The sequence below is a fragment of the Pediculus humanus genome, genomic scaffold (assembly GCF_000006295.1).
Source record: "Pediculus humanus corporis 1103172108288 genomic scaffold, whole genome shotgun sequence".
In the NCBI taxonomy this organism is placed as follows: domain Eukaryota; kingdom Metazoa; phylum Arthropoda; class Insecta; order Psocodea; family Pediculidae; genus Pediculus; species Pediculus humanus.
Window position 1 is genome coordinate 114,905 of NW_002987857.1, and position 24,419 is coordinate 139,323.

Here is a 24,419-nt window from a genome sequence, read left to right on the forward strand (position 1 = left end):
ACGTTGTGCGTGCGTGTGTGTCCGGGTGCGGATGTGCGTTTAGAGAAAAAAATCTTGAGAGAATGAGAAATTTAAAGAGGGGGAGGGTAAATATACTAAAAGGAAATGGTGAAAAAAAAAAAAAAAACTATCCGAAACAATTTTCTTTTTTAAAGCATGTTAAAAAAACATGGCGCCGACGTTTTATTATTTCTCTTTTCCCAATTTATTTTCGAAAGTTTTTTTTTTTTTTTTTTTATAAATTTTTAAAAGCATCGCATCGACCAGAAATTTCTTCCTCTTCTTTCTCTTCTTCTTCTTCTTTTTCCTCTTTCTCTTCTTCTTTTTCTTTTTTCATTTTATAAAACAAAAAAAAAAAAAATGAGTAAGAATTGAGGTGAAAATGAAACTTTTTCTCTATATATAAACGTGCGTGTGCGAGTGTGTGTGTTTTTCTTATTCGTAAAATTTTCATTTCCTATCTTCCTCCTCCTCCCCCATCTCCCCTCCCCTTTCTTTTTCATCCTATTCGAAATCTTCTTCCATTTTCCTGATTTTTCTCTCTTTACTTTTTCACTAGTTTTATCATCTTTCATTTTCTTTTCGTTTTGCTTTTCGTTAGGAAAAAAAAAAAGAAAATTTACCGAAAGAGAAAATTCCGACGCATTTTTTTTTTTTTTTTGAAATCGATCGATTGTCAATTATCGATAAATTTTGCAAATTGCTGGAAAATTTTTTATGTTTATTTTTTTTTTTTTGGAATGAATTTTGGAATACCACGTGGCGGTAGCGGTGGTAATGTTTTTTTTTTTTTTTTAATTTTGGCTGGAGTTAATTTCTGGAATCTTTTAATTTTTTATTACGTCGTTCGTGATATCTACAAGTTGCCTTTTTTTCATTATTTTTTTTTTTTTTTTGTTTTGTTGGCTTTTATGCTTTTCCGTTTTTTTTCCTTTTTTTCCTTTTTTTTTGTCGGTCGAGTTTTTTTTTTAAATTCAATGTGTTTCCTTCCTTTTTTCCTTCCTTTGTGTGATCACTTTCTGGAATTCTGGTCGGAAAATTTTTCGAACCGGAAACTCTTTTTTTTTTTTTGTTTTCTCTTTCCCCCCAGTAAGTTTTTTTATTTAAATCTTAATTTAACCGTTAATTATTATTATTATTATTAAAATTGACGCGAATATCTTTCTCTCTTCCCACCCCCACTCCTCCTTCTCCCTCTTGAATAATATCGTTACGATAATGATAAATTTTATTATTATTATTATTTTTTTAATAATTCGTTCGTTTGTTTTTTTTTTTGTAAAAATTATTACGTAATTTATTTTGATTTAAAAAAATATTATTATCAACATTTATTATTTTACTTTTTTTTCTTTTTTTTTTGTTTAAATAAAACATATTTAACAATTATAATAACAAAAATTTAAAAAAAAAAAAAAGTATATATATATAATGCTTACTGTTACGTGAAAAAGATAAATTTAAATCATAAGCAGAAAGTTTTAACAAAGAGAAGACAAAAAAAAAAAAAAACAAGAAGGGTTGGCAGTGAATCAAATAAAATCAGAAAAAGAGAGAGAGAGAGAGAGAAAAAAAAAAAGGATGAGACCAAAAAAAAAAAGGAAAGGGCAAAAAATGTTACAAAATTATCTCTCTCTTTTTTTTTTTTTTTATTTTTGGGAGGAAGAGGGGGAAGAGGAGGAGAAGAGGTGAAGGGTGTAGAGAAAGGGAGGAATAGGGTGGGGGGTTAAGGTAGAAAAAGAAGGTTACAAAAAAACCCTGTCACCAGGTGTATAATGAACTCTGAAAAAGCAAAAAGCAAAAAAAAAAAAATTACGTAGGTGCCCATCTAACCTGAAAAAATATAACTGATAGAAAAAGAGTGAAAAAGGTGTTAATAATAATAATGATGATGATAATGATAATGTTGATAATGATGATAAAAAGAGAGAGAAGGAAGAAAGAAAGAAAGAAAAAAAAATGAAAAATAAATCAAATTTAATTTTTTTTTTTATACAAGCGAGAGATTTTTTTTTTTTTTATATCGAACGGTTTTTTTTTTAGTTGGTGAGGCGTTTCTTTTAAAAAAAAAAAGAATCACGTCGACGACGTCGTCGTCGTCTGCTACTTTGATTAATCGGTTATTAATTGTTCGTTTCGCGATTTACAAAAAAAAAAAAATTTAATTTTTGTTTCGGATTAACGATCGAATTAAATTTTAAAATAAAAGAATTTTCTTTTTTTTTAATGATGATAATAATGGGGTATTGATAAGAATTACGGCGTTCGTCCGTTCGTTCGTGCGTTTGATATATATACAGATAACTGACCAACAAACGTTTTTGTTTTATAAATGGAGAACACCCCCCCCCCCACAGAAGATTTATAATATTGAAATTCTTTTGTTAAATTTTCCTAGACACACACAGAGAGAGAGGAAATCTAAAGAGTCTCTCTTGATTATGTTCTTTTATGTTTTATCTATATGTTTACCAAGTTAAATTTACCTAATTGCCAAAAGGGATGATAATTATAATAAAATTTGGTCGTAATAAAGAACGAATGACGTTATGCTCCTGCTGCTGATGATGACCACCACGACCACCACCACCAATTTTACCTTTGTTCTATTATCCAGAATCCGGTCTCTTTTGTTTTATTGATTTATCTATCTATCGACCGGTTACTCCTTTTTTTTTAATATCACGTGATAAGAATTATTATATCCGGTAATATGATTTCCGGTTAGTTTTTTTTTTGAGTTAATTTTTCGTATTTTGTGTCAATAAAACCATTTTTTTTTTTAAATTTTCAAAATTTATATAAATGAATCAACTAATTTAAATTTTAAATTTTTTTTTTTTTTACGACAGCAGAAGTTATCCTGATAAAAAGAAAAAAACAAAATGGCGGATACGTAAATAATTTAATAATAATAAAAAAAATATTTTTTTTTTTTTTTTTACTTTTTATTATTAGTTAAAACGAATTCGTCGTTTTATTATTATTATTATTATTTTCTTTTAAATCCATAAAAATTTACGATTTATTATTATTATTATTATCATCATCATCATCATCATTATTTAATAACGACGGAAAAAGGAGAAAATCAAGTACGTGACTAAAGTTATAAACAATTGTTTCCTTTGTATCTAATGTAAAAAAATTATTATTAAAGTCTTTGATACAACCGACAAACAAACAGACAGACAAACAAATGCACAAACAAACACAAACACCGTTGCATACGTTGCATAATTATTATCGTTATTATTATTATTATTTTTATAAAAAAAAAAAAAATTTAATAATGAACAGTTGAGAATTTTCCTTTGTAACGACAAACTGAATTTTTTTTTAAAAAATGTTTTAAACCTTTGACGTTCTTTTGAAAAAAAGGAAAAATGAAAAAAATGGAAAATGAACGCGAGTTATTTGATACGATGGAAAAACAAAAAATAGTAATGATAATAATAATAATAATGGAATCATTATTGGTTTTTATTATGATTAAATTATTATTATTTAATAAAGGTTTGACATAAGGAAAAAAAGAAGAAAATTTTTATCAATAATAATAATAATAATAATAATAATATAATAATAATAATAATAATTTTATTATCAATTTTTGAAAGACGTGGTTTTAACCGAAAAACAAACCGATGGTAATTTTCATTAACTAATCTCTTTTAATCGTTTCTCGGTTTCTCTCTCCCTCTCTTTTATATAAAATTTTTATTCAATATAAAACCTCAATTTTTTTCTATTTTCTTTCAACCCACGCTTCCTCTCCCTCTCTCTCTCTCTTTAATTTTTCACTCTTGAGAGAATTTTGCGCTTTTTTTAAAAATATTTTTCCTGGCATTTTTTTCTTTTTAGTTTTTTGGGCAAGCGGAAAATCAAGATAAATTTTCTTTTTTTTTGTACGAGGTTATGAAATAAAAAAATTATTCTGTTACATAAAAAAAAAGGTGAATGACTGACTGATTGAATGACGGTTTCATTAAAAAAAAAGAAAATGTTTTTAGAATGATTTTTTTTTTTAAGGGGAGAAGGTGGAGGAAGAGGAGGAGATGGGAAAAAAAGGTAAAAAAGAAGGAAAAGACGAAGAAAATTTTATACAAAAAAAAAAAAAAAAATGCTTGATGCCAAATTTTTTTTTTTTTTTATTTTCAACTTACAATTGGAAGACGATGTTTCATAGATTTTCCTACAAAATTTTCCGATGAAAGTCAAAAAAAAAAAAAAAAGGTAAATGGGGTTTCCCCGGAAAATTTATGTTTATCGTACGTGGGAAAGAGAAATTGTAATAAATCTGATACAATTTTTGGCAGTTAAAAAAAAAATTTTTTTTTTTTTTTTGTAAAATTTTGAATAATATTTAACAGAAGCGGGGGGGGGAAATATATATATTGTTATGATCCCGTACTCAATATTCACATTTTCAAATTTTTATAAACAAAAGACTGGCGACGAACTCGAATTATTCTTCTTTAGAAGCGAAGCTTCTAAAGACTCCTTCTTTTATTTTATTTGCAAGTGTTTGCTAGTTCCCATTGTTGCTCGTTCGAAACAGTTGACTGACGAAAGACCAAAGTAATATAGGCAAGCTACACAGCTTGGCGTCGGTTCATTTGATTTTTAGTCTAGCTGTAATAAGTTCTTGTTTATTAATATTAGTTTTGTTAGTGATAGTTTTAAGTGCTTGTTCATTACTTACAAAAATAAAGAACGAACCGAATATAACATATTAAAAATTTTGGCGCAGTCGACGAAGGATCATTCTGAACGACAAGAAACCGGAGAATTCTTAAGTAATTCGTTTCATGTTGGTGGGTTTTAACTCTTTATCAGAATTTCTTTATACTGTAAGTAGTAGTTAATAGGTAACTCATTTAGTGAACAATGCCTAAACTTGATCAACCTGTTTTCAACCCATCCCAAATGTCCCTTAGTTTCTTGTGTAGTCTAGTTCCTAATTCCTTTTCCGGAGAAAGGAACCAACTTAACGCATTTATTGATGATTGTGATAGTGTTATCGAAATGTCCTCTGAAGAAAATAAGTATCCACTCTTTAGATTCATTTATTCCAGAATCACTGGTAATGCCAAGATTCGAATTTCTTTATACCATTTTGATAATTGGGATGACGTAAAAACGAAACTCATAGAATTATATAAAGACAAGAAACCCCATAGTCAACTAATGGAGGAGTTGACTAGTTGCAGGCAAAAATCAAATGAATCGGTAACGGAATTTTATGAAAGATTGGAGAATTTGTCCCGTGAAATTGTATCCAACTTAAAGGTGGATGTCAAGGATAAAAGAGCTCACTCAATAAAAATAGATTACATTAACGAGATTGCTTTGGGTCGTTTTATTTACCATTCAAATTCCGGAATTTCCCAAGCGCTGAGATGGAGGAATTTCGACAGTATCAACTCAGCATATTCAGCAGCCATTGCTGAAGAAAAATTTCTAGAAATGAGAAGGCGTGATAGGTGCTGTAATTGTGATTCTAGAAATTCTAATGCTTCAAAACTATTGTCTCCAGCTCAAATTCCAAAATTCTGCAAGTACTGTAAAAAGTCAGGACATCTTTTAGATGAATGTTTCCGAAGAAAGAAAATTAATGAGCTCCGAAAAAAACAAAGTAAAGCAAGTGTTAATTTAAACTTACATCAGTCCCCAGTGGTAGACACCGCACTGGAGGAGTCAATAGGTCAACTGAAGGTGTCAGAAATATAAAATTCTTCGTTGTTAATGATAATCTAAATTTCATTAAAGTATCGTCTAATAACTCCAAAAATCCGGGTAAGTCACTGAAATTCATCTTAGATACCGGTTCCAGTGTAAACATCATAAAAGCGTGTAAGTTAACTCCTGAAACTAAATTTAACTCCAAGGAAAAAATCAAACTTCAGGGAATCAGTCATAGTCAGCAAGCCTTGGAAACAGTCGGTTCTTGCGTAATACCACTAAGAATCGAGGACAATATTATACCTACAAAATTTCACATTCTAAATCAAACAACTAATATCCCATATGATGGTCTGCTAGGAAAAGAATTTTTTGTAAAAAATTCAGCATGCATCGAATATGAAACCAACACCGTAAAATTGAAAGAAATTTCTAAACCACTAGTTGTGTATTCCGAGGAGACTTCATCTTCAAACAACCTTCACCTTAAGGCTAGAACAGAAACCATAGTTAAAATAAACATCCTCAACCCCGAAATAAAGGAAGGAATAGTGCCAAACACAAAAATTATGGAAGGCGTCTATTTGTCGCGTGCCATCGTTAAAGTAAACAATAACAACGAGGCTTACGCCACCATTTTGAATACAAGAACGACTGATGAAACAATTGAACCAATCACGGTTCGCCTTGAGAAAGCTTCAAAACAGTGTTTCCAAATAAAAAGTCTAGAACCACGACATAAAAGGAAATCAATAATAAGTAACCATTTGAGGTTAGAGCATCTTAATGAAGAAGAAAAAACATCAATAGTTAAAATTTGTGAATCTTATTCCGATATTTTCCACTTACCCGGAGATTATTTAAGTTCGACAGAGGCAATTGAGCATAAAATCAATACTATTAATGAAAATCCTATTTATACTAAAACTTACAGATATCCAGAAATACACAAAAGAGAGGTTAACAAACAGGTGACCGATATGCTGAAACAAAACATTATAAGACCTTCCAATTCTCCTTGGTCGTCTCCATTATGGGTTGTTCCAAAAAAATCTGATGCTTCTGGAGAGAAGAAATGGAGAGTAGTAATTGATTATCGAAAATTGAATGAAGTTACAGTAGATGACAAATATCCTATTCCTAATATTGAAGAAATTTTAGACCAGTTAGGGCGTTCAAAATATTTTACTACTCTAGACTTGGCTTCCGGTTTTCACCAAATTCCATTGAATGACGATGACAGTAAAAAGACAGCTTTTACAACTCCTTTTGGACACTACGAGTACACGCGTATGCCTTTTGGACTGAAAAATGCCCCAGCTACTTTTCAAAGACTAATGAATACCGTTTTATCCGGTTTACAGGGACTACAATGTTTTGTTTACCTTGACGACATCGTGATCCATGCTGCTAGTATTCAGGAACACGAAGTTAAGTTAAGGAAAATATTCGACAGACTCCGACTAAATAATCTCAAATTACAGCCGGACAAGTGTGAGTTCCTAAGAAGAGAAGTCGTTTACTTGGGACATACTATCAGTGACGTAGGCGTCAGACCAAACCCAGACAAAGTACAAGGAATTAACTCATTCCCTATCCCGAAAAGTACTAAGGACATAAGGTCTTTCTTAGGTCTGGTAGGTTATTATCGTAGGTTTATAAAAGGATTTGCCAAAATTGCAAAGCCCTTGACAATTCTTCTTAAGAAAAACCAGGACTTCAAATGGACAAACAAAGAGCAAGAAGCATTTGAAAAATTCAAGGAAATCCTTTCCACACAACCCATACTACAGTACCCCGATTTTAATAGCGAGTTTGTCTTGACAACGGATGCATCGAATTTCGCAATAGGAGCCGTCCTCAGTCAAGGGGAAATAGGAAAAGACTTGCCAATTGCCTATGCATCTAGAACTCTGAATGAGTCCGAATTAAACTATAGTGTAATAGAGAAGGAACTCCTAGCCATCGTATGGAGCGTCAAACATTTTCGACCCTACCTCTTCGGAAGGAAATTCACTATTGTCACAGATCATAGACCTCTAACCTGGTTGTTTAATTGCAGGGAGCCCAATAGTAGGTTGGTACGGTGGAGAATTAAATTAGAAGAATATGAATATAAGATTATTTATAAGAAGGGAAGCCTAAATGCAAATGCCGATGCACTCTCCAGAAATGTCTATATAAACGTACCATCGTCCGACAAATCCGAAAGAATCCATCCCAAAAGTAAGGAAGAGATTAAGAAAATTTTGGTAGAAAACCATGATTCTAAACTGGCTGGACATTGTGGATTTTGTAAAACCTATCAAAGAATCAAACAACGTTATTATTGGAAAACAATGAAGAATGATATAAAAAACTATATAAGAAGTTGCAAGTCCTGCCAAGTTAACAAAATTAATTTTAAACCTATTAAGGTGCCCATGGAAATAACAACTACCTCTAAGCAAGCTTTTGAAAAATTGGCCATAGATGTCATGGGACCATTGCCAACCACTAGTGAGGGAAATAAGTTCATTCTGACCATGCAAGATGACTTAACCAAGTATTCATACGCGGAGCCCATACCGAACCATGAGGCGAGAACAATAGCTTCGAAGATCTCCAAATTCGTGACGTTATTCGGAATCCCTAAATTTATTCTGACAGATCAAGGCACTGATTTTACATCGAACATAATTAAAAACTTAATGAAATTATTTAAAACAAATCACATAAAATCTACTCCATATCATCCGCAAACTAATGGAGCATTGGAGAGATCTCATCTGACCCTGAAGGAATATTTAAAACATTATATAAACGAGAGACAAGACGATTGGGACGAATTTATTCCTTTTGCCATGTATTCCTTCAATTCGCACACGCATACTTCCACAGGTTACACTCCATATGAGCTTTTATTTGGCAAGAAACCGTTCATACCGAATTCATTGATAAGAAAATCTACACTCAGAAAATTCATTGATAAACCATTTAATAAAAATTACGATGATTATATTAGTGATTTAAAGGAGAAGATTCAAATCAGTCAAAAATTAGCCAGAGAGAATCTAATAAAACATAAGGTGAAGTCAAAACAATATTACGACAATAAGATCAATATTCACGATTATAAGATTGGAGATTTGGTTTATATAAAAAACAATTTAACTAAAATAGGAATCAATAAAAAACTTAGTCCAAAATTTAAAGGCCCATACGAGATCAAGAAAATATCTGGGAATAACGTTTATTTAAAAATCCGTAACAAATTAGTTACTTATCATGTTAACAACACAAAACCGTGTTCTGGGTAGTTGATCTAAAGAGAGAAATCCAAAATAATAATAATTTAATCCTTTTATTTTCCCATATAGCTAATCATCATTTATTTTATTATTAATCCATTTATTCTTTTTCTAATCATTATTTATGTTTCCTATATACAATTCTTGTATTTTTCAGAACTTATGTCAATTTTGTTTCGAATTTCATGTCTTTTGATTTTATTCTTTTATCTTTACTCTTTATGTAACATTGTTCACTAACGAGTATTGCCTAGGAAAGGTTCTGCTACTTGCAGCTATAAAGCTTAAAATTATGTTCCTGATAAGAAGCCAATGTGAAGAGATACAACAGTCTACCATACAGAAGACATAGCACCTACTACTACTCAAGGAGTTTCAACCTGGACGGAACCATTCAGAACCCGACATAGGAAGCTGTCAAATCCAAACAAGAGGAGAAAACAAATTCTTTTTTTCAAAATAATTGTTTTCCGTCTTAAGGGGGGAGGTGTTATGATCCCGTACTCAATATTCACATTTTCAAATTTTTATAAACAAAAGACTGGCGACGAACTCGAATTATTCTTCTTTAGAAGCGAAGCTTCTAAAGACTCCTTCTTTTATTTTATTTGCAAGTGTTTGCTAGTTCCCATTGTTGCTCGTTCGAAACAGTTGACTGACGAAAGACCAAAGTAATATAGGCAAGCTACACAGCTTGGCGTCGGTTCATTTGATTTTTAGTCTAGCTGTAATAAGTTCTTGTTTATTAATATTAGTTTTGTTAGTGATAGTTTTAAGTGCTTGTTCATTACTTACAAATAAAGAACGAACCTGAATATAACAATATATATAAAAAGGACGTGGAAAAATCAAAATTTGAACTTTATACATTTTGACAAAGCCTAAAGGAGGCGGGGGAGCGGGGAGGGGGGAAAAGAGTAAGGTCAGAAGGAAAAAGGAAAAAAATATTTTTAAATAGACTCGAATCTTATCGAACCTTTTTATCTCAAGAGCATGCAATTTTTTGCGAGAGAGAAAGAGAGAGAGAGAGATGGAAGGTTCTCACTCATTCATTACTTGAGGGGGTTTCTTTCTTTGTACAATTTTCTTTTTTAAAGGGACCAAGATTTACTTAAACTGGTAAACGACCGTCAAACCTCAGGTTGTCAAAAAAGGTTCAAATCGTCAGAATTTCTTTTCCTTTTACTGTTTGCTCTTTCTCTCTCTTTCTCTCTCACTCCCTTTCTAAGAAAAAGGTCGAAATAAGTTTTACTCTCAAACAATCTTCTTTATTTTCAACCCTCTTCTGAATTTCAACGGCCAACTAATAATTTTATTAATGTTATTCACGTTTGAGTTTAATGAAAAGGGTTCATTCGTTCCTTCGTCGGTTGGTCGAGTTTTATAACTCAAAGTTCGAAGATCTTATTTAGGTTTACACCAATAAATTTATTCTTCTTTTTTTTTATTATGCGTCAAAGGAATGACGACGACGGAGACGACAAAAAAAAACATGAATAATATCGTTTATTTGACGTATCAATACCTAAACCGGAAATGCACAAAATAAATTGAAAGATTATTGCATAAGCTTACGTGTTTAACAAAAAAATTTATTTATTTATTTTTTTTTTTACATTTCTATCGCGAGGTAGGTAGATAAGAGAAAAAGAGAAGGACAGAGAGGTAGTGAGAGAGAAAGAGGGAGAAGATATATATATCGTCGAATTTATTATTATCCGGATTTTATACAAAAGAAACTTTTACTTCTACTTTTTTTTTTTTTTTTTTTTACTTTCTTTCACTCTTTTTCTCTCTCTCTCTCTCACTTTAAAGAAATCAAACCTTATTTTTCTTTTTTTGAAGGAAAACTCTTTGAAATTCGTTTTCTTATTTTTGTATTGAACACACACACACACAAAACTAGATTTCTCTAAAAGTTATAAAATAAAATTTTTCATTTTGGCACATAAATTTTTTTTTTTTTTTCCCTACCGAAAAGTTTCTTTTGGGAATTCATTTTCACCGGGTTAATGTATTTTTTTTTTACTGTCGTTGACTTTTACTATTTTTCTTTTCTTTGTGAAATAAAAAAGAAAACTTTTGAAATTAAATTATATTTAATTTTTTTTTTTTTTTATAATCTTATTAAAAGTTCAATTTTTATTTATTTATTTATAGGTGGCGAAGAGGAAAAGAAGAAAATGATCGATAACGTCGAATGAATTGGAAAAAATTTACGTTGTGTAAGAAAGTATGAAAAACTTGTTTATGTTTAAAATGGACGATTACGGGTCATGATTCGAGTAAAAAGTACAATGAATGCTTTAATGACGTTTACGATGATGTTTTTATTAAACGTGATCAAAACAACCGGTGATTGTCCGAGATACTGCGAATGCAAGTGGAAAAGTGGTAAAGAATCCGTTTTGTGCACAAATGCAAACATGACGGAAATACCAAAACAACTTGATTCCGGTACTCAATTATTGGATTTAACCGGAAACGCACTTTTAACAATCGGTTCCGATGAATTTTTCAACGCGAGTTTATTAAATTTACAAAAAATTTTTTTATCAAAATGCAGACTTCGGTTTCTTGAAAAATCTTCTTTTCGTAAAATAATCAATTTGGTCGAGTTGGATTTAAGTTATAACGAATTACATTCCGTTCCGAGTCACACGTTCGAATTCATAACCGAATTAAGGGAACTCAGATTGAACGGGAATCCAATCATAAGAGTGTTGAATAACGCGTTTAAAATGGTGCCTCGTTTGACGAAATTAGATTTGTCCGAATGTCGAATTGGTTACGTCGAAATAAAAGCTTTCCAAGGACTAGAAACTTCTTTAGAATGGTTAAAATTAGATAAGAATAAAATTATGAATATAAAACCTTATGCACTCGTAACCCTTGGAAATTTACACGGTTTAGAATTGTCGGGAAATCCGTGGAATTGTTCTTGCGGTTTGAGAACATTACGGGAATGGATGTTGAGACAAAACGTACCCTACAGCATACCGCCGGTTTGCAAACATCCGTCGAGACTATCGGAAAAAAATTGGGATAAATTGGATTTGGATGAATTCGCATGCGTTCCGAGAATAGAAGCGGAATCATATGAGAAAAATGGAGAAGAAGGAACAAATGTGACATTAAGTTGCATTGTTCACGGTATTCCAGAGCCGAAAGTTCGATGGTTGAGAAAAAATCATCCCATAGCCAATTTATCCACTTCCGGCGGAATAGATGGTAAACCGAAATTATATTCCGTCGAAATTGGGAGAGAGACGAGCAATCTAACCATCCACTCGGCAGATAGTCAAGATAATGGGGTGTACGTTTGCAGAGCGGAAAACAAAGCAGGAAAATCGGAAGCAAACATAACTCTTACGGTCGTTATAAAACCCATAGTGAGAATATGGTCTTCTAGAATGATTGCCGCCGTGGGAGTAGTATCCCTATTATTTATTATTGTCGTAGGTTTGCTCACATTTTGTGCCTGGAGTTCGAGAAAAAGAAAATTTGATTTTCGTCACACGGTCGGCGGAAGAGAATACGATTCGGACGGCTACGAAATGAATCATAAAAAGCCAATAAATTATAATAAAATCGTGGATTACGGAAATCACTGTAGATCTAATTCCACGTCAAAAACTTATAAAATCACAGGTTCGTATAATTTACATTTTCTTTTATTATTATTATAATCGTGTTTTTTGTCGTCGATGACGTCATCGTCGACGCCATCGCCTTTTACAACAATAAATCAAAGTAAAATTTAAATTTTCAAAAAAAAAAATCGATAATTTTATGCACGTAAAACATAAAAAGGTCGAAAAAAAAAATCGATATGAAAAGAATAAATTATAATCGTTTTTTTTTTCTTTCTTAAAAGTTTTTAATAATCCCTGAATTTATTTTAATAAAAACAACAGAAAAAAAAATTTTCGATTTATCGATCGATGGATCGATCGATCGGAAAGAAAAAAAACTTTTTATGTAAATCATTCACGTTACTATCGAGCTTTTTAACGTTAACATTATTATTTTTTATTTTGCGTGTGTGTGTGCGTGTCGGATTTCAACAAATCGTTTCGAGTGGAAAAAAATAATGCGTACACGCACATGCACACGCACCAATAGAACCGTCAATCTTCATCATGCGACGGCTACATTAAATTTTTTTAATATAAAAAAGTACAAAAAACGTGCCGGATCGTATATTAGGAAAAAAAAAAAAAAAAAAGAAAAAAATTATGAAATTATGCGTTCTTGAAAACATAATAACAACAACAAACAACATTTCATAAGTCGACCGTTTTTTTTTTTTTTTTAAAGATTTTCTTCTGCTTTTTGAGTTTTTTTTTTGCGTCAATGAAAAGATTTTTGACGTAATGTGATTTTCTTTATTTTTTTTTTTCACTTGTCATTCATTCATTCATTCATATATAATAAAAAAGGTAAAAAGTTAAAGAGAACAGAATTGCCACTTAAAATTTTACTCGTGATCGCCTGCTTTCTTTTTTTTTTTTTTTTTTAAATTCAATTTGTTAAATTTTTTTTTACGCATAAAAATATAAAAATCCTGTCGAGAAATTTTTTTCTTTTTTTCTTTTGGAAATCCTGGAAAAAGAAAAAGAGAGTAAGAAAGAGAGAGAGATAGAAAATACTAAGAGATGAGGGCTTAAATTCTTATTTATTTTATTTTTTTTTATTTTCTCGTAATTTTCACGACGAATAAAAGATTTAAACGATATCAAATAAAATAATTTGTTTTTCTTTTTTTCCATTTCTCTCTCTCTCTCTTTCTCTCAGTCCGCCATTTTGTTTTAAAAAATAAAATTTTTTTTATTTTATTTTTACGTAATCAAAAAAAAAAAAAAAAAAAAAAATTAAACGAAACTTTTTTTTTTATTTTTCATATCGAGACCTTAATAACGTTTTTATTATGTGTTTGCCAAAAGGATTAATGCGAATTCAATTAAGAATACTAAATCGTGACGTGTCACTAGAATTAGAATTTTAGTAATTAATGAACATTAAGGAGATAAAATATGAACAAGAACTAATATATATATATATATATATATATATATATATATATATATATATATATTGTTATATTCGGTTCGTTCTTTATTTTTGTAAGTAATGAACAAGCACTTAAAACTATCACTAACAAAACTAATATTAATAAACAAGAACTTATTACAGCTAGACTAAAAATCAAATGAACCGACGCCAAGCTGTGTAGCTTGCCTATATTACTTTGGTCTTTCGTCAGTCAACTGTTTCGAATGTTCGAGCAAACACTTGCAAATAAAATAAAAGAAGGAGTCTTTAGAAGCTTCGCTTCTAAAGAAGAACAATTTGAGTTCGTCGCCAGTCTTTTGTTTATAAAAAGTTGAAAATGTGAATATTGAGTACGGGATCATAACACCTCCCCCCTTAAGACGGAAAACAATTATTTGAAAAAGAATTTGTTTTCTCCTCTTGTTCGGATTTGACAGCTTCCTATGTCGGTTTCTGGATGGTTCCGTCCAGGTTGAGACTCCTTGAGTAGTAGTAGGTGCTATGTCTTCTGTAGGGTAGACTGTTGTATCTCTTCACATTGGCTTCTTATCAGGAACATAATTTTAAGCTTTATAGCTGCAAGTAGCAGAACTTTCCTAGGCAATACTCGTTAGTGAACAATGTACATAAAGAGTAAAGATAAAAGAATAAAATCAAAAGACATGAAATTCGAAACAAAATTGACATAAGTTCTGAAAAATACAAGAATTGTATATAGGAAACATAAATAATGATTAGAAAAAGAATAAATGGATTAATAATAAAATAAATGATGATTAGCTATATGGGAAAATAAAAGGATTAAATTATTATTATTTTGGATTTCTCTCTTTAGATCAACTACCCAGAACACGGTTTTGTGTTGTTAACATGATAAGTAACTAATTTGTTACGGATTTTTAAATAAACGTTATTCCCAGATATTTTCTTGATCTCGTATGGGCCTTTAAATTTTGGACTAAGTTTTTTATTGATTCCTATTTTAGTTAAATTGTTTTTTATATAAACCAAATCTCCAATCTTATAATCGTGAATATTGATCTTATTGTCGTAATATTGTTTTGACTTCACCTTATGTTTTATTAGATTCTCTCTGGCTAATTTTTGACTGATTTGAATCTTCTCCTTTAAATCACTAATATAATCATCGTAATTTTTATTAAATGGTTTATCAATGAATTTTCTGAGTGTAGATTTTCTTATCAATGAATTCGGTATGAACGGTTTCTTGCCAAATAAAAGCTCATATGGAGTGTAACCTGTGGAAGTATGCGTGTGCGAATTGAAGGAATACATGGCAAAAGGAATAAATTCGTCCCAATCGTCTTGTCTCTCGTTTATATAATGTTTTAAATATTCCTTCAGGGTCAGATGAGATCTCTCCAATGCTCCATTAGTTTGCGGATGATATGGAGTAGATTTTATGTGATTTGTTTTAAATAATTTCATTAAGTTTTTAATTATGTTCGATGTAAAATCAGTGCCTTGATCTGTCAGAATAAATTTAGGGATTCCGAATAACGTCACGAATTTGGAGATCTTCGAAGCTATTGTTCTCGCCTCATGGTTCGGTATGGGCTCCGCGTATGAATACTTGGTTAAGTCATCTTGCATGGTCAGAATGAACTTATTTCCCTCACTAGTGGTTGGCAATGGTCCCATGACATCTATGGCCAATTTTTCAAAAGCTTGCTTAGAGGTAGTTGTTATTTCCATGGGCACCTTAATAGGTTTAAAATTAATTTTGTTAACTTGGCAGGACTTGCAACTTCTTATATAGTTTTTTATATCATTCTTCATTGTTTTCCAGTAATAACGTTGTTTGATTCTTTGATAGGTTTTACAAAATCCACAATGTCCAGCCAGTTTAGAATCATGGTTTTCTACCAAAATTTTCTTAATCTCTTCCTTACTTTTGGGATGGATTTTTTCGGATTTGTCGGACGATGGTACGTTTATATAGACATTTCTGGAGAGTGCATCGGCATTTGCATTTAGGCTTCCCTTCTTATAAATAATCTTATAATTATATTCTTCTAATTTAATTCTCCACCGTACCAACCTACTATTGGGCTCCCTGCAATTAAACAACCAGGTTAGAGGTCTATGATCTGTGACAATAGTGAATTTCCTTCCGAAGAGGTAGGGTCGAAAATGTTTGACGCTCCATACGATAGCTAGGAGTTCTTTTTCAATTACACTATAGTTTAATTCGGACTCATTCAGAGTTCTAGATGCATAGGCAATTGGTAAGTCTTTTCCTATTTCCCCCTGACTGAGGACGGCTCCTATTGCGAAATTCGATGCATCCGTTGTCAAGACAAACTCGCTATTAAAATCGGGGTACTGTAATATGGGTTGTGTGGAAAGGATTTCCTTGAATTTTTCAAATGCTTCTTGCTCTTTGTTTGTCCATTTGAAGTCCTGGTTTTTCTTAAGAAGAATTGTCAAGGGCTTTGCAATTTTGGCAAATCCTTTTATAAACCTACGATAATAACCTACCAGACCTAAGAAAGACTTTATGTCCTTAGTACTTTTCGGGATAGGGAATGAGTTAATTCCCTGTACTTTGTCTGGGTTTGGTCTGACACCTACGTCACTGATAGTATGTCCCAAGTAAACGACTTCTCTTCTTAGGAACTCACATTTGTCCGGCTGTAATTTGAGATTATTTAGTCGGAGTCTGTCGAATATTTTCCTTAACTTAATTTCGTGTTCCTGAATACTAGCAGCATGGATCACGATGTCGTCAAGGTAAACAAAACATTGTAGTCCCTGTAAACCGGATAAAACGGTATTCATTAGTCTTTGAAAAGTAGCTGGGGCATTTTTCAGTCCAAAAGGCATACGCGTGTACTCGTAGTGTCCAAAAGGAGTTGTAAAAGCTGTCTTTTTACTGTCATCGTCATTCAATGGAATTTGGTGAAAACCGGAAGCCAAGTCTAGAGTAGTAAAATATTTTGAACGCCCTAACTGGTCTAAAATTTCTTCAATATTAGGAATAGGATATTTGTCATCTACTGTAACTTCATTCAATTTTCGATAATCAATTACTACTCTCCATTTCTTCTCTCCAGAAGCATCAGATTTTTTTGGAACAACCCATAATGGAGACGACCAAGGAGAATTGGAAGGTCTTATAATGTTTTGTTTCAGCATATCGGTCACCTGTTTGTTAACCTCTCTTTTGTGTATTTCTGGATATCTGTAAGTTTTAGTATAAAGAAATTCTGATAAAGAGTTAAAACCCACCAACATGAAACGAATTACTTAAGAATTCTCCGGTTTCTTGTCGTTCAGAATGATCCTTCGTCGACTGCGCCAAAATTTTAATATGTTATATTCGGTTCGTTCTTTATTTTTGTAAGTAATGAACAAGCACTTAAAACTATCACTAACAAAACTAATATTAATAAACAAGAACTTATTACAGCTAGACTAAAAATCAAATGAACCGACGCCAAGCTGTGTAGCTTGCCTATATTACTTTGGTCTTTCGTCAGTCAACTGTTTCGAATGTTCGAGCAAACACTTGCAAATAAAATAAAAGAAGGAGTCTTTAGAAGCTTCGCTTCTAAAGAAGAACAATTTGAGTTCGTCGCCAGTCTTTTGTTTATAAAAAGTTGAAAATGTGAATATTGAGTACGGGATCATAACAATATATATAATTTCCCCTTTTGGCAATATTAAGAATAATAATAATAATAATAAGAAGGTTCTTCGATCTTTTAAAACTTTCAATGCTTATTCAGTATTATTATTATTAAAATATTAATATTTGATTCCGTTCGCTCGTTCGGTACGATTTTAATACGTTCTCTTTGTTTTTCAAGGTAAAGATTCGTCAAAAGGTGAAAATGTTAGCGATAATACATACGATGGAAAAATGCAAAGAAGTGGAGGTGGTGGTGGAGGAGGAGATTATACTTTAACACATAATTCAGGTATGGAATATCGTGACGATGTTGAAAATTGGGATGCATTGAAAACGTCAAACGTCGAAGATAGATTAAGCGAATCCAGTGACTCCAGGCCGTCTCCAGATTTACACATTCCAAGATTAAACGAGTAAGTTTTTTTTTTTGTAACGATTTTTCCCTCCTCTTCCCTCCTCCTAACATTTCGTTTAAAAATAAATTAAATTATTTTGAAGGTGGGAAAAGGTAAAATCTTTTGAAATTTTTTTTAAACTGGAATTTTTGGAAAGAAAAAAAAGTCTTGTTGTTTGAGAGTAAATGAAAAAACGAGGGGGGGAAAGGAGGAGGAGGATTTTTTTTTTTATTCAAAATCATTTTTATAAGCAAAAAAAAATGGCTACCAATTTAGTTTAAAAAAAAAAAAAAAGTCAGCCACCATTTGAAATTTAATAATGAGATTTTTTGAAATTTAAAACCGGCTCAGACTTTTTTTTTTTTTTTTTTAAATCAAATAATATTCCAATTTTTTCTTTCTTTCTCTCTCTCTCTTTATCTTTAGGATAAGATGAAAAAGACAAAGAAAAGGAAAAAGTGGAAAAAAACGTAATAAAAAAATATATATACTAAATTTGAATGTAATTTAAATATAAAAAAAAAAAAAAAATCCAGAGGGAGGGATTTGAGATTTGAATCTGGGTTAAGAAGGATTTACCTTGAATCTTAGGGAAAAGTGGCGGCACCACTTGTGTAAATCTCATTCCGACCCTTGCAATTTATAATTTAACTAGGAAAATCATACTATTTACTGTCAAAAAATTAAACCTTTCCTTTATTTTCTAGAATATTTCATGAGTCGGGGAAGGTGGGGGGCCGTCCGCCTTGAAAATTAACTTTTTTATTTATTTATTTATTTATTTTTCTCTTTACCCCCATTCGTTCGTACGTTTTAAATTATTATTATTTGTCAGTCTTTTACAAAAGTAATACATAAATTTTTTAAATTTTGGCGCCAAAAATTTTATTCTATTTACACGATTGTTTACTTTTTTTTTTTTTTTTTTTTTTGTAAAATTCGATTCGATTCGATGAATAAATATTTATAAAATTATTGTTCGATGGAAGAGTAAAATGGTCGGGGATGGTTTTGTTAGGTTGGGAAACGTTAGGGAGGGATAAAAAGGGAGACATAAAACAAAGAGAGAGAAAGAGAGAGGGAGATGGAAAAAAATAAAAAAAATGAAAATAAGCGGCTTCGAAAGGATAAAGAAACAAGTAAAAGAAACGAATGAGTGGTTTTTGTTTTGTGTATTTTTTTTTGTTTTCCCGAAAAAACAAAAAAAAAATGGTAGTCTCCCCAAAAAAAAAAATTGATGAAGCAACAAAATCAAACGAGATTAAATGACAGAGAAATGAATGGTTTGTTTTAGTTTTTTAAACCGGGAAGCAATCAATGAAACAACAAAAAAAAAAAACAAAACAAAAAAAATTCAAATAAAAAGCGGAAATGCGTGCGAATGAGAAAAAACAAACCGGAATCCGATCTAATGAAAACAAATTTTACAAAAAAAAAAAAAAAACTATACATACATCATCGACAATGCAACAATAACAACAACAACAACAAACAAAAAAATTCGAAATTTCGACTCCCCAAAAAAAAAAAAAACAAAAAAAATAAAAGAGAAAATTTTTTTTTTTTTGTCATTTTTTAATAATAAATAAGCGTAAAATTAAAAAAATTTTCAACGTTTAAACAAACTTCATTCATTTATCAACAACAACAACAAACAAACAAACAAACGCAACAATCATTTTTATTATTTTTACCTCCCCTAACAACATAATCATTTCAATCAATTATTATTATTATTATTATTATTATTATTATTAAAAAGTAATTTAAATGGGAAGACGTAAAAAAAAAAAAAAAAAAAAAAAAACAAAGAAAAGATAAATTTTCTTTTTCTTTTTTTTAATGTTAAATTTATATTTATCTGGAATTTTCGATTCCTGTTTTTTACAACAGGAACGAGAACCAGGATTAAGTGACATTTGATGGAGAAAAATGGCCCAACTGGGGCATTTATGGGTGAAAATGATTGTATCTTTTTTTTTTCTTTTTTTTGTCTTGTCAATATCCAAACATTTTATTTTTTTATACATATAAATAAATTTTTCCTTTCTTCTTCTTCTTCTAGTTTCTTACTTTGATTTCCGGTCACATCCTTTGTTTCCTGTTTTTCTTTTTTTTCTTCTTCTTTATCATTCCAAAATCCAAAATGTTAAATGTTACGTAAAATTTACGTCACCGGATACAAACGCGTTTATTTTATTTTTTTTTTTCCTTTTTAAAACTTCATCTATTATTATTATCATTATTATTATTATCATCATCAATATTATTATTATTTCCAGAAACGGGATTTTTATTTTGTTTGGACAAAAAAACGTTTCCGTAATAGTAAACGAAACTTTTCCACCATTTTGTTTTTTTTTTTTTTAATCAAATTTAAATAAAAGGTTTCGACGTGTAAAAAAAAAAAAATGTCGGAAAAAAGGGAATGAGGGGGGAAAAAGTAATAATAATAATAATAATAATAATAATAATAATAATAATAATAATAATAATAATAATAATAATAATAATAATAATAATAATAATAATAATAATAATAATAATAATAATAATAATAATAATAATAATAATAATAATAATAATAATAATAATTTGACGGTAAATTTTTCCAAAAGTTTTTTTTTTTTTTTTAATAATAAAAGACTTTTCCAGTTAAGAAAAAAAAAAAAAATTTTAAATGACGGAAGTTGAGTTTTTTTTTTTTTATGAATGATGGGAAATAATTGGAGAGGAATGAGTGCGGGAAGGGAGGGGGGATAGAGGAGGATGACAAAGGGATGATAGGATGAAATTTTTAAGGGTTGTTTTTAGTAAAAAAAAAAATGGACGGTCGATAAAGAAAAAATGGAAAGAAAAAAAAAATTATTATTTTATTTCGTTTTTATTTTAGCAGTTCCTCCCCCCTCTCCTTCTCTCTTTCGAAGGACACGCCCCTTTCTCCCTCCCTCCCAAATAATAATAATAAAATTTTGTTTTGTTTTTTTTTATATATAAATTTAAATAATTTATTTTGGTATATATAAATATAAAAAAAAAAAACAAATATTAATGTTTTGCTTTTGCTTTTCTTTTTCTTTCGAAAAAAAAAAAAAATTTCATAAATAAAGTGATTTTTTTTTTCCAGAATCGTGTTTTCCAGAGAAAAAAAAAGAACCGTATCCAGGAGATTGGTTTACTAGATATGTCTTTTTTTTTTTTTTTTTTTTTAAACCTAATGCGAGAACTGAATGTTAAACAGTTTTGAATGTAAAGTGATTCTTAAGAATTTGCCTGACCCCAGGCACGTTTTAGACCTCGTATATAAACTCCCATTTAAATCCCTCGACCCCTTTTTTTTTTTTCTCCAGTTTGTGACGTCACTTATATTATTTTCTTTCATTTTTCCTTTTTTTCCTTTCATCGTATCGATTAATTATATATATTTTTTTTTTTTTCTTATTTTTTTCCGATACAAAAAATTGTGTTCGATTTTGTTGTCGTGATAAAAAAATAAATAAAAAAAAAGCAGAAGAAAAAAAATTCGTGTGACTTTTAACGGGGGGTGAGGGGTGGCGGTGGTGGTGGGAAGGCGAAAGTTTTTTTTTTTCTTATTTTGCATACGAACATGCGATTTAATAATTTAAAAAAAAAAAAAAAAAATTTTCTTAACTTGACCCGAATAACGCAAAAAACGAACGTTTCCAACGTCTGTCACGCCGCCATTTTGTTAATTTTTACTTTACATTCCACGTAATTTATTATTAATTGAAAATAATAATAATAATAATAATAATAATGAAAGACATTTTTTTTTATAAGAAAAAATAATAAAATTATTTTTAATTAACACCGTCATTAATTTAATAAATCATCGGAGGGAAAAAAGAAAAAAAAAAGTTTAATACGTTTTACGCACAATTTTTTTTTTTTATTATACATAGATAATAATGATGATGATGCTAACGATTTATAAATGGGAAGGGAGTGTGAGAGAGAGAAAAAGGGGTAAGGGGACAAAAAGTAAGAAAGAAATTTTTTTAAAAAAAATTAAAACGAATAAATTGAAAGGAATAAAATGGTGTATAATTTTTTAAAAGACGTAAAAACAAAATGTTGAAAAATTAAATTTCTGGAAAAACAAGAAAATTTTCAATTTTGTAAAAACCCAAAAACGTTTCGAAAATGAGAATAATAATAATAATAATAATAATAGGAACTTTATTGTGGGCTACGAATTCGTTGGGTTTCTTATATTTTTAACCCGTCACATAAATCGCCTTCATTTTTTTTTTTTTTAACTTTATTTCCTTCCCCGTTTGATTAGTTTTTGTTAGAAATTTAAAACAATGCCGGAAAACACAAAAGTCGTCTTTCAGCAGAAGAATAAATTTTAATTACATGTATATTATGTTTTGTCAACAACAACAACAACAACGACGACGACGGTCGATTAAAAAAAAAGAAAATTTTCTTTTTTTTTTTTTTTTTATTCGTCGAACGAACTAACCACACGGTTGATTTTCTTTTTTTTCTTTCTTTTTTTTTTGTTTGTTTCAGAAACGAAGAAAATGGGAGAAATACTTCCTGTTTGTTTAAAGAAAATGATTTACAAGAGGACACGCATGGAAATTATAATAAAATTGCGTCTTCCACAAGTTTTCTCGCGTTCAATACCGTTTCGCCAAATTTTATAAACGTTGATAAAAGACGTAATAATAATCAAACGATATCAACGTCATCGTCGTCGTCGTCTGCAACAACTCAATTAAAACAAAGAGCACAAATACGTGGAAAATATCCAGATTTATTGGAACTGTCTAACAACAACCCGGATAATTTAATAAATAATAATAATAATAATAATTCATTTTGCACAATGCCTAGAAAAAGAAGTTACAAAATGAAAAAAACGAGACACGGTAGCACGGGTTCGGAAAGTCAATCACCTCTACTACCCGGAAGTAGTGGCGACAGTTGGGAAAGTAATTTTTCAAATGGTAGCAGAAGACCCTCTGCAGAATCCGGTGGTGGCGATGGTGGTTTATTTGTTAACGTGAGCGTACCCATATCCCCGGAAAATCACGACGGTGATAACATTGGTATCGACGCGGACGGTTGTTTGACAGATCGCGGTAATAAATCTCATAAAAATATTAAATGCAAGTCGTGGGAACTTGAAAAATTTTTAAAAGAATACAGATCTCTACAGGATCAATTGTATAAAATGAAAGAATCATGCGAAATATTAAACGAAGACAACATAATAAATTATAAAGATGGAGACGAACGGGTAATAAAAGAAAAAAATACAATAAAAAAATTTATCGATTCGAATTATTTGGAAAAAACGAATCCGCCGCCGTCTGCGACGACGACTACGACGGCGATGACGACGATGACGATGACGATGATGACACCGTCCCTGACGACGGAAGAAACATTTTATAATTCTAATAATAAAAAATATATAAACGATTCCGATGGATTCGGTGACAACAACACAACAACCGAACAAGAAGACAATAACAATCCCAAATCGATATTAAGAAACAAACAAAATTTTGATAAACAACCAAATTCTCTTTTCACAGAATCTTCTTATTGGCCTCATCCGAGAAATAATAAATTCCTCGATACGGTAACAGGACCGAATTCAGGGAATTCATATTATCAAAGCTGAAAAATAAATATAATAATAATAATTTCATAATCGATTTTTACAAGTCCTCCTATTTAACAAAAAAAAAATCAAGTTTTTCATTAAAGTCCTCTCAAGAAGGGGAAAAAAAAAAAACATTTTTAGGCGTAAAAAGTTAATGAAATCCTATTATTATCATTATCATTATTATTATTAAGTGTTATTTTATTAATTTATTTGTTTAAATAAACAACTATGAGTTAATAATATTTAATAAAAAAAATTTTTTAAAAAATAACAAAAAAAAAAATAAAAATATATTTTAAAAAAATTTTTTTACTTTAAATTATTTTTATTTATTTATGTATTAATAATTATTAACGAGTCGATTTTTATTTATTATTATTATTGTTTATTAAATAACATAACATTATTTATTTTTATATGTATACTACTAAATCATTAAGACAAGAATTACATTAAGTTAAATTAAAAAAAAAAAACTTTAAGTAGTTTCAAATTAACTTCTTTTTTTTTTTTTTTTAATCAACTTTTTATTATTATTATCATCATCATCATTATCATTCTCTTCTTCTGCTTTCTTTTTTCTTCGGCTTTTTTTTTTTTTATTCTTTATTTCATTCTTTCTTTCTTTCTTTCTTTTTTTTTTTTTGCTTTCTATTACTTCTGTTTTCTATTATTTGAATTGTTTACTTTTC

At 30.0% G+C, this 24,419-nt stretch overlaps 5 protein-coding genes across 5 annotated transcripts; 4 read left to right on the plus strand and 1 right to left on the minus strand.

Moving 5' to 3' along the window:
* Positions 1-6,254: 6,254 nt before the first annotated feature.
* Positions 6,255-8,984, plus strand: Phum_PHUM531970 (enzymatic polyprotein, putative; the record flags this gene model as incomplete). Its single annotated transcript, XM_002431456.1, has 1 exon — positions 6,255-8,984. The coding sequence occupies one exon, from the start codon at positions 6,255-6,257 to the stop codon at positions 8,982-8,984; it is 2,730 nt and encodes a 909-aa protein (XP_002431501.1).
* Positions 8,985-11,272: 2,288 nt separating this feature from the next.
* Positions 11,273-12,869, plus strand: Phum_PHUM531980 (leucine-rich repeat-containing protein 24 precursor, putative; the record flags this gene model as incomplete). The annotated part of the gene is made up of 2 exons (XM_002431457.1): positions 11,273-12,626; positions 12,853-12,869. The coding sequence occupies 2 exons, from the start codon at positions 11,273-11,275 to the stop codon at positions 12,867-12,869; spliced, it is 1,371 nt and encodes a 456-aa protein (XP_002431502.1).
* A 2,001-nt stretch (positions 12,870-14,870) lies between these two features.
* Phum_PHUM531990 (enzymatic polyprotein; Endonuclease; Reverse transcriptase, putative) lies at positions 14,871-17,288 on the minus strand (the record flags this gene model as incomplete). The annotated part of the gene is made up of 1 exon (XM_002431458.1): positions 14,871-17,288. The coding sequence occupies one exon, from the start codon at positions 17,286-17,288 to the stop codon at positions 14,871-14,873; it is 2,418 nt and encodes an 805-aa protein (XP_002431503.1).
* A 628-nt stretch (positions 17,289-17,916) lies between these two features.
* On the plus strand, positions 17,917-18,671 carry Phum_PHUM532000 (uncharacterized protein; the record flags this gene model as incomplete). The annotated part of the gene is made up of 2 exons (XM_002431459.1): positions 17,917-18,098; positions 18,617-18,671. The coding sequence occupies 2 exons, from the start codon at positions 17,917-17,919 to the stop codon at positions 18,669-18,671; spliced, it is 237 nt and encodes a 78-aa protein (XP_002431504.1).
* A 4,267-nt stretch (positions 18,672-22,938) lies between these two features.
* Phum_PHUM532010 (uncharacterized protein) lies at positions 22,939-23,704 on the plus strand (the record flags this gene model as incomplete). The annotated part of the gene is made up of 2 exons (XM_002431460.1): positions 22,939-23,352; positions 23,654-23,704. 2 exons carry the CDS (start codon positions 22,939-22,941, stop codon positions 23,702-23,704), a joined length of 465 nt encoding a protein of 154 aa, XP_002431505.1.
* Between the last annotated feature and the right edge of the window lie 715 nt (positions 23,705-24,419).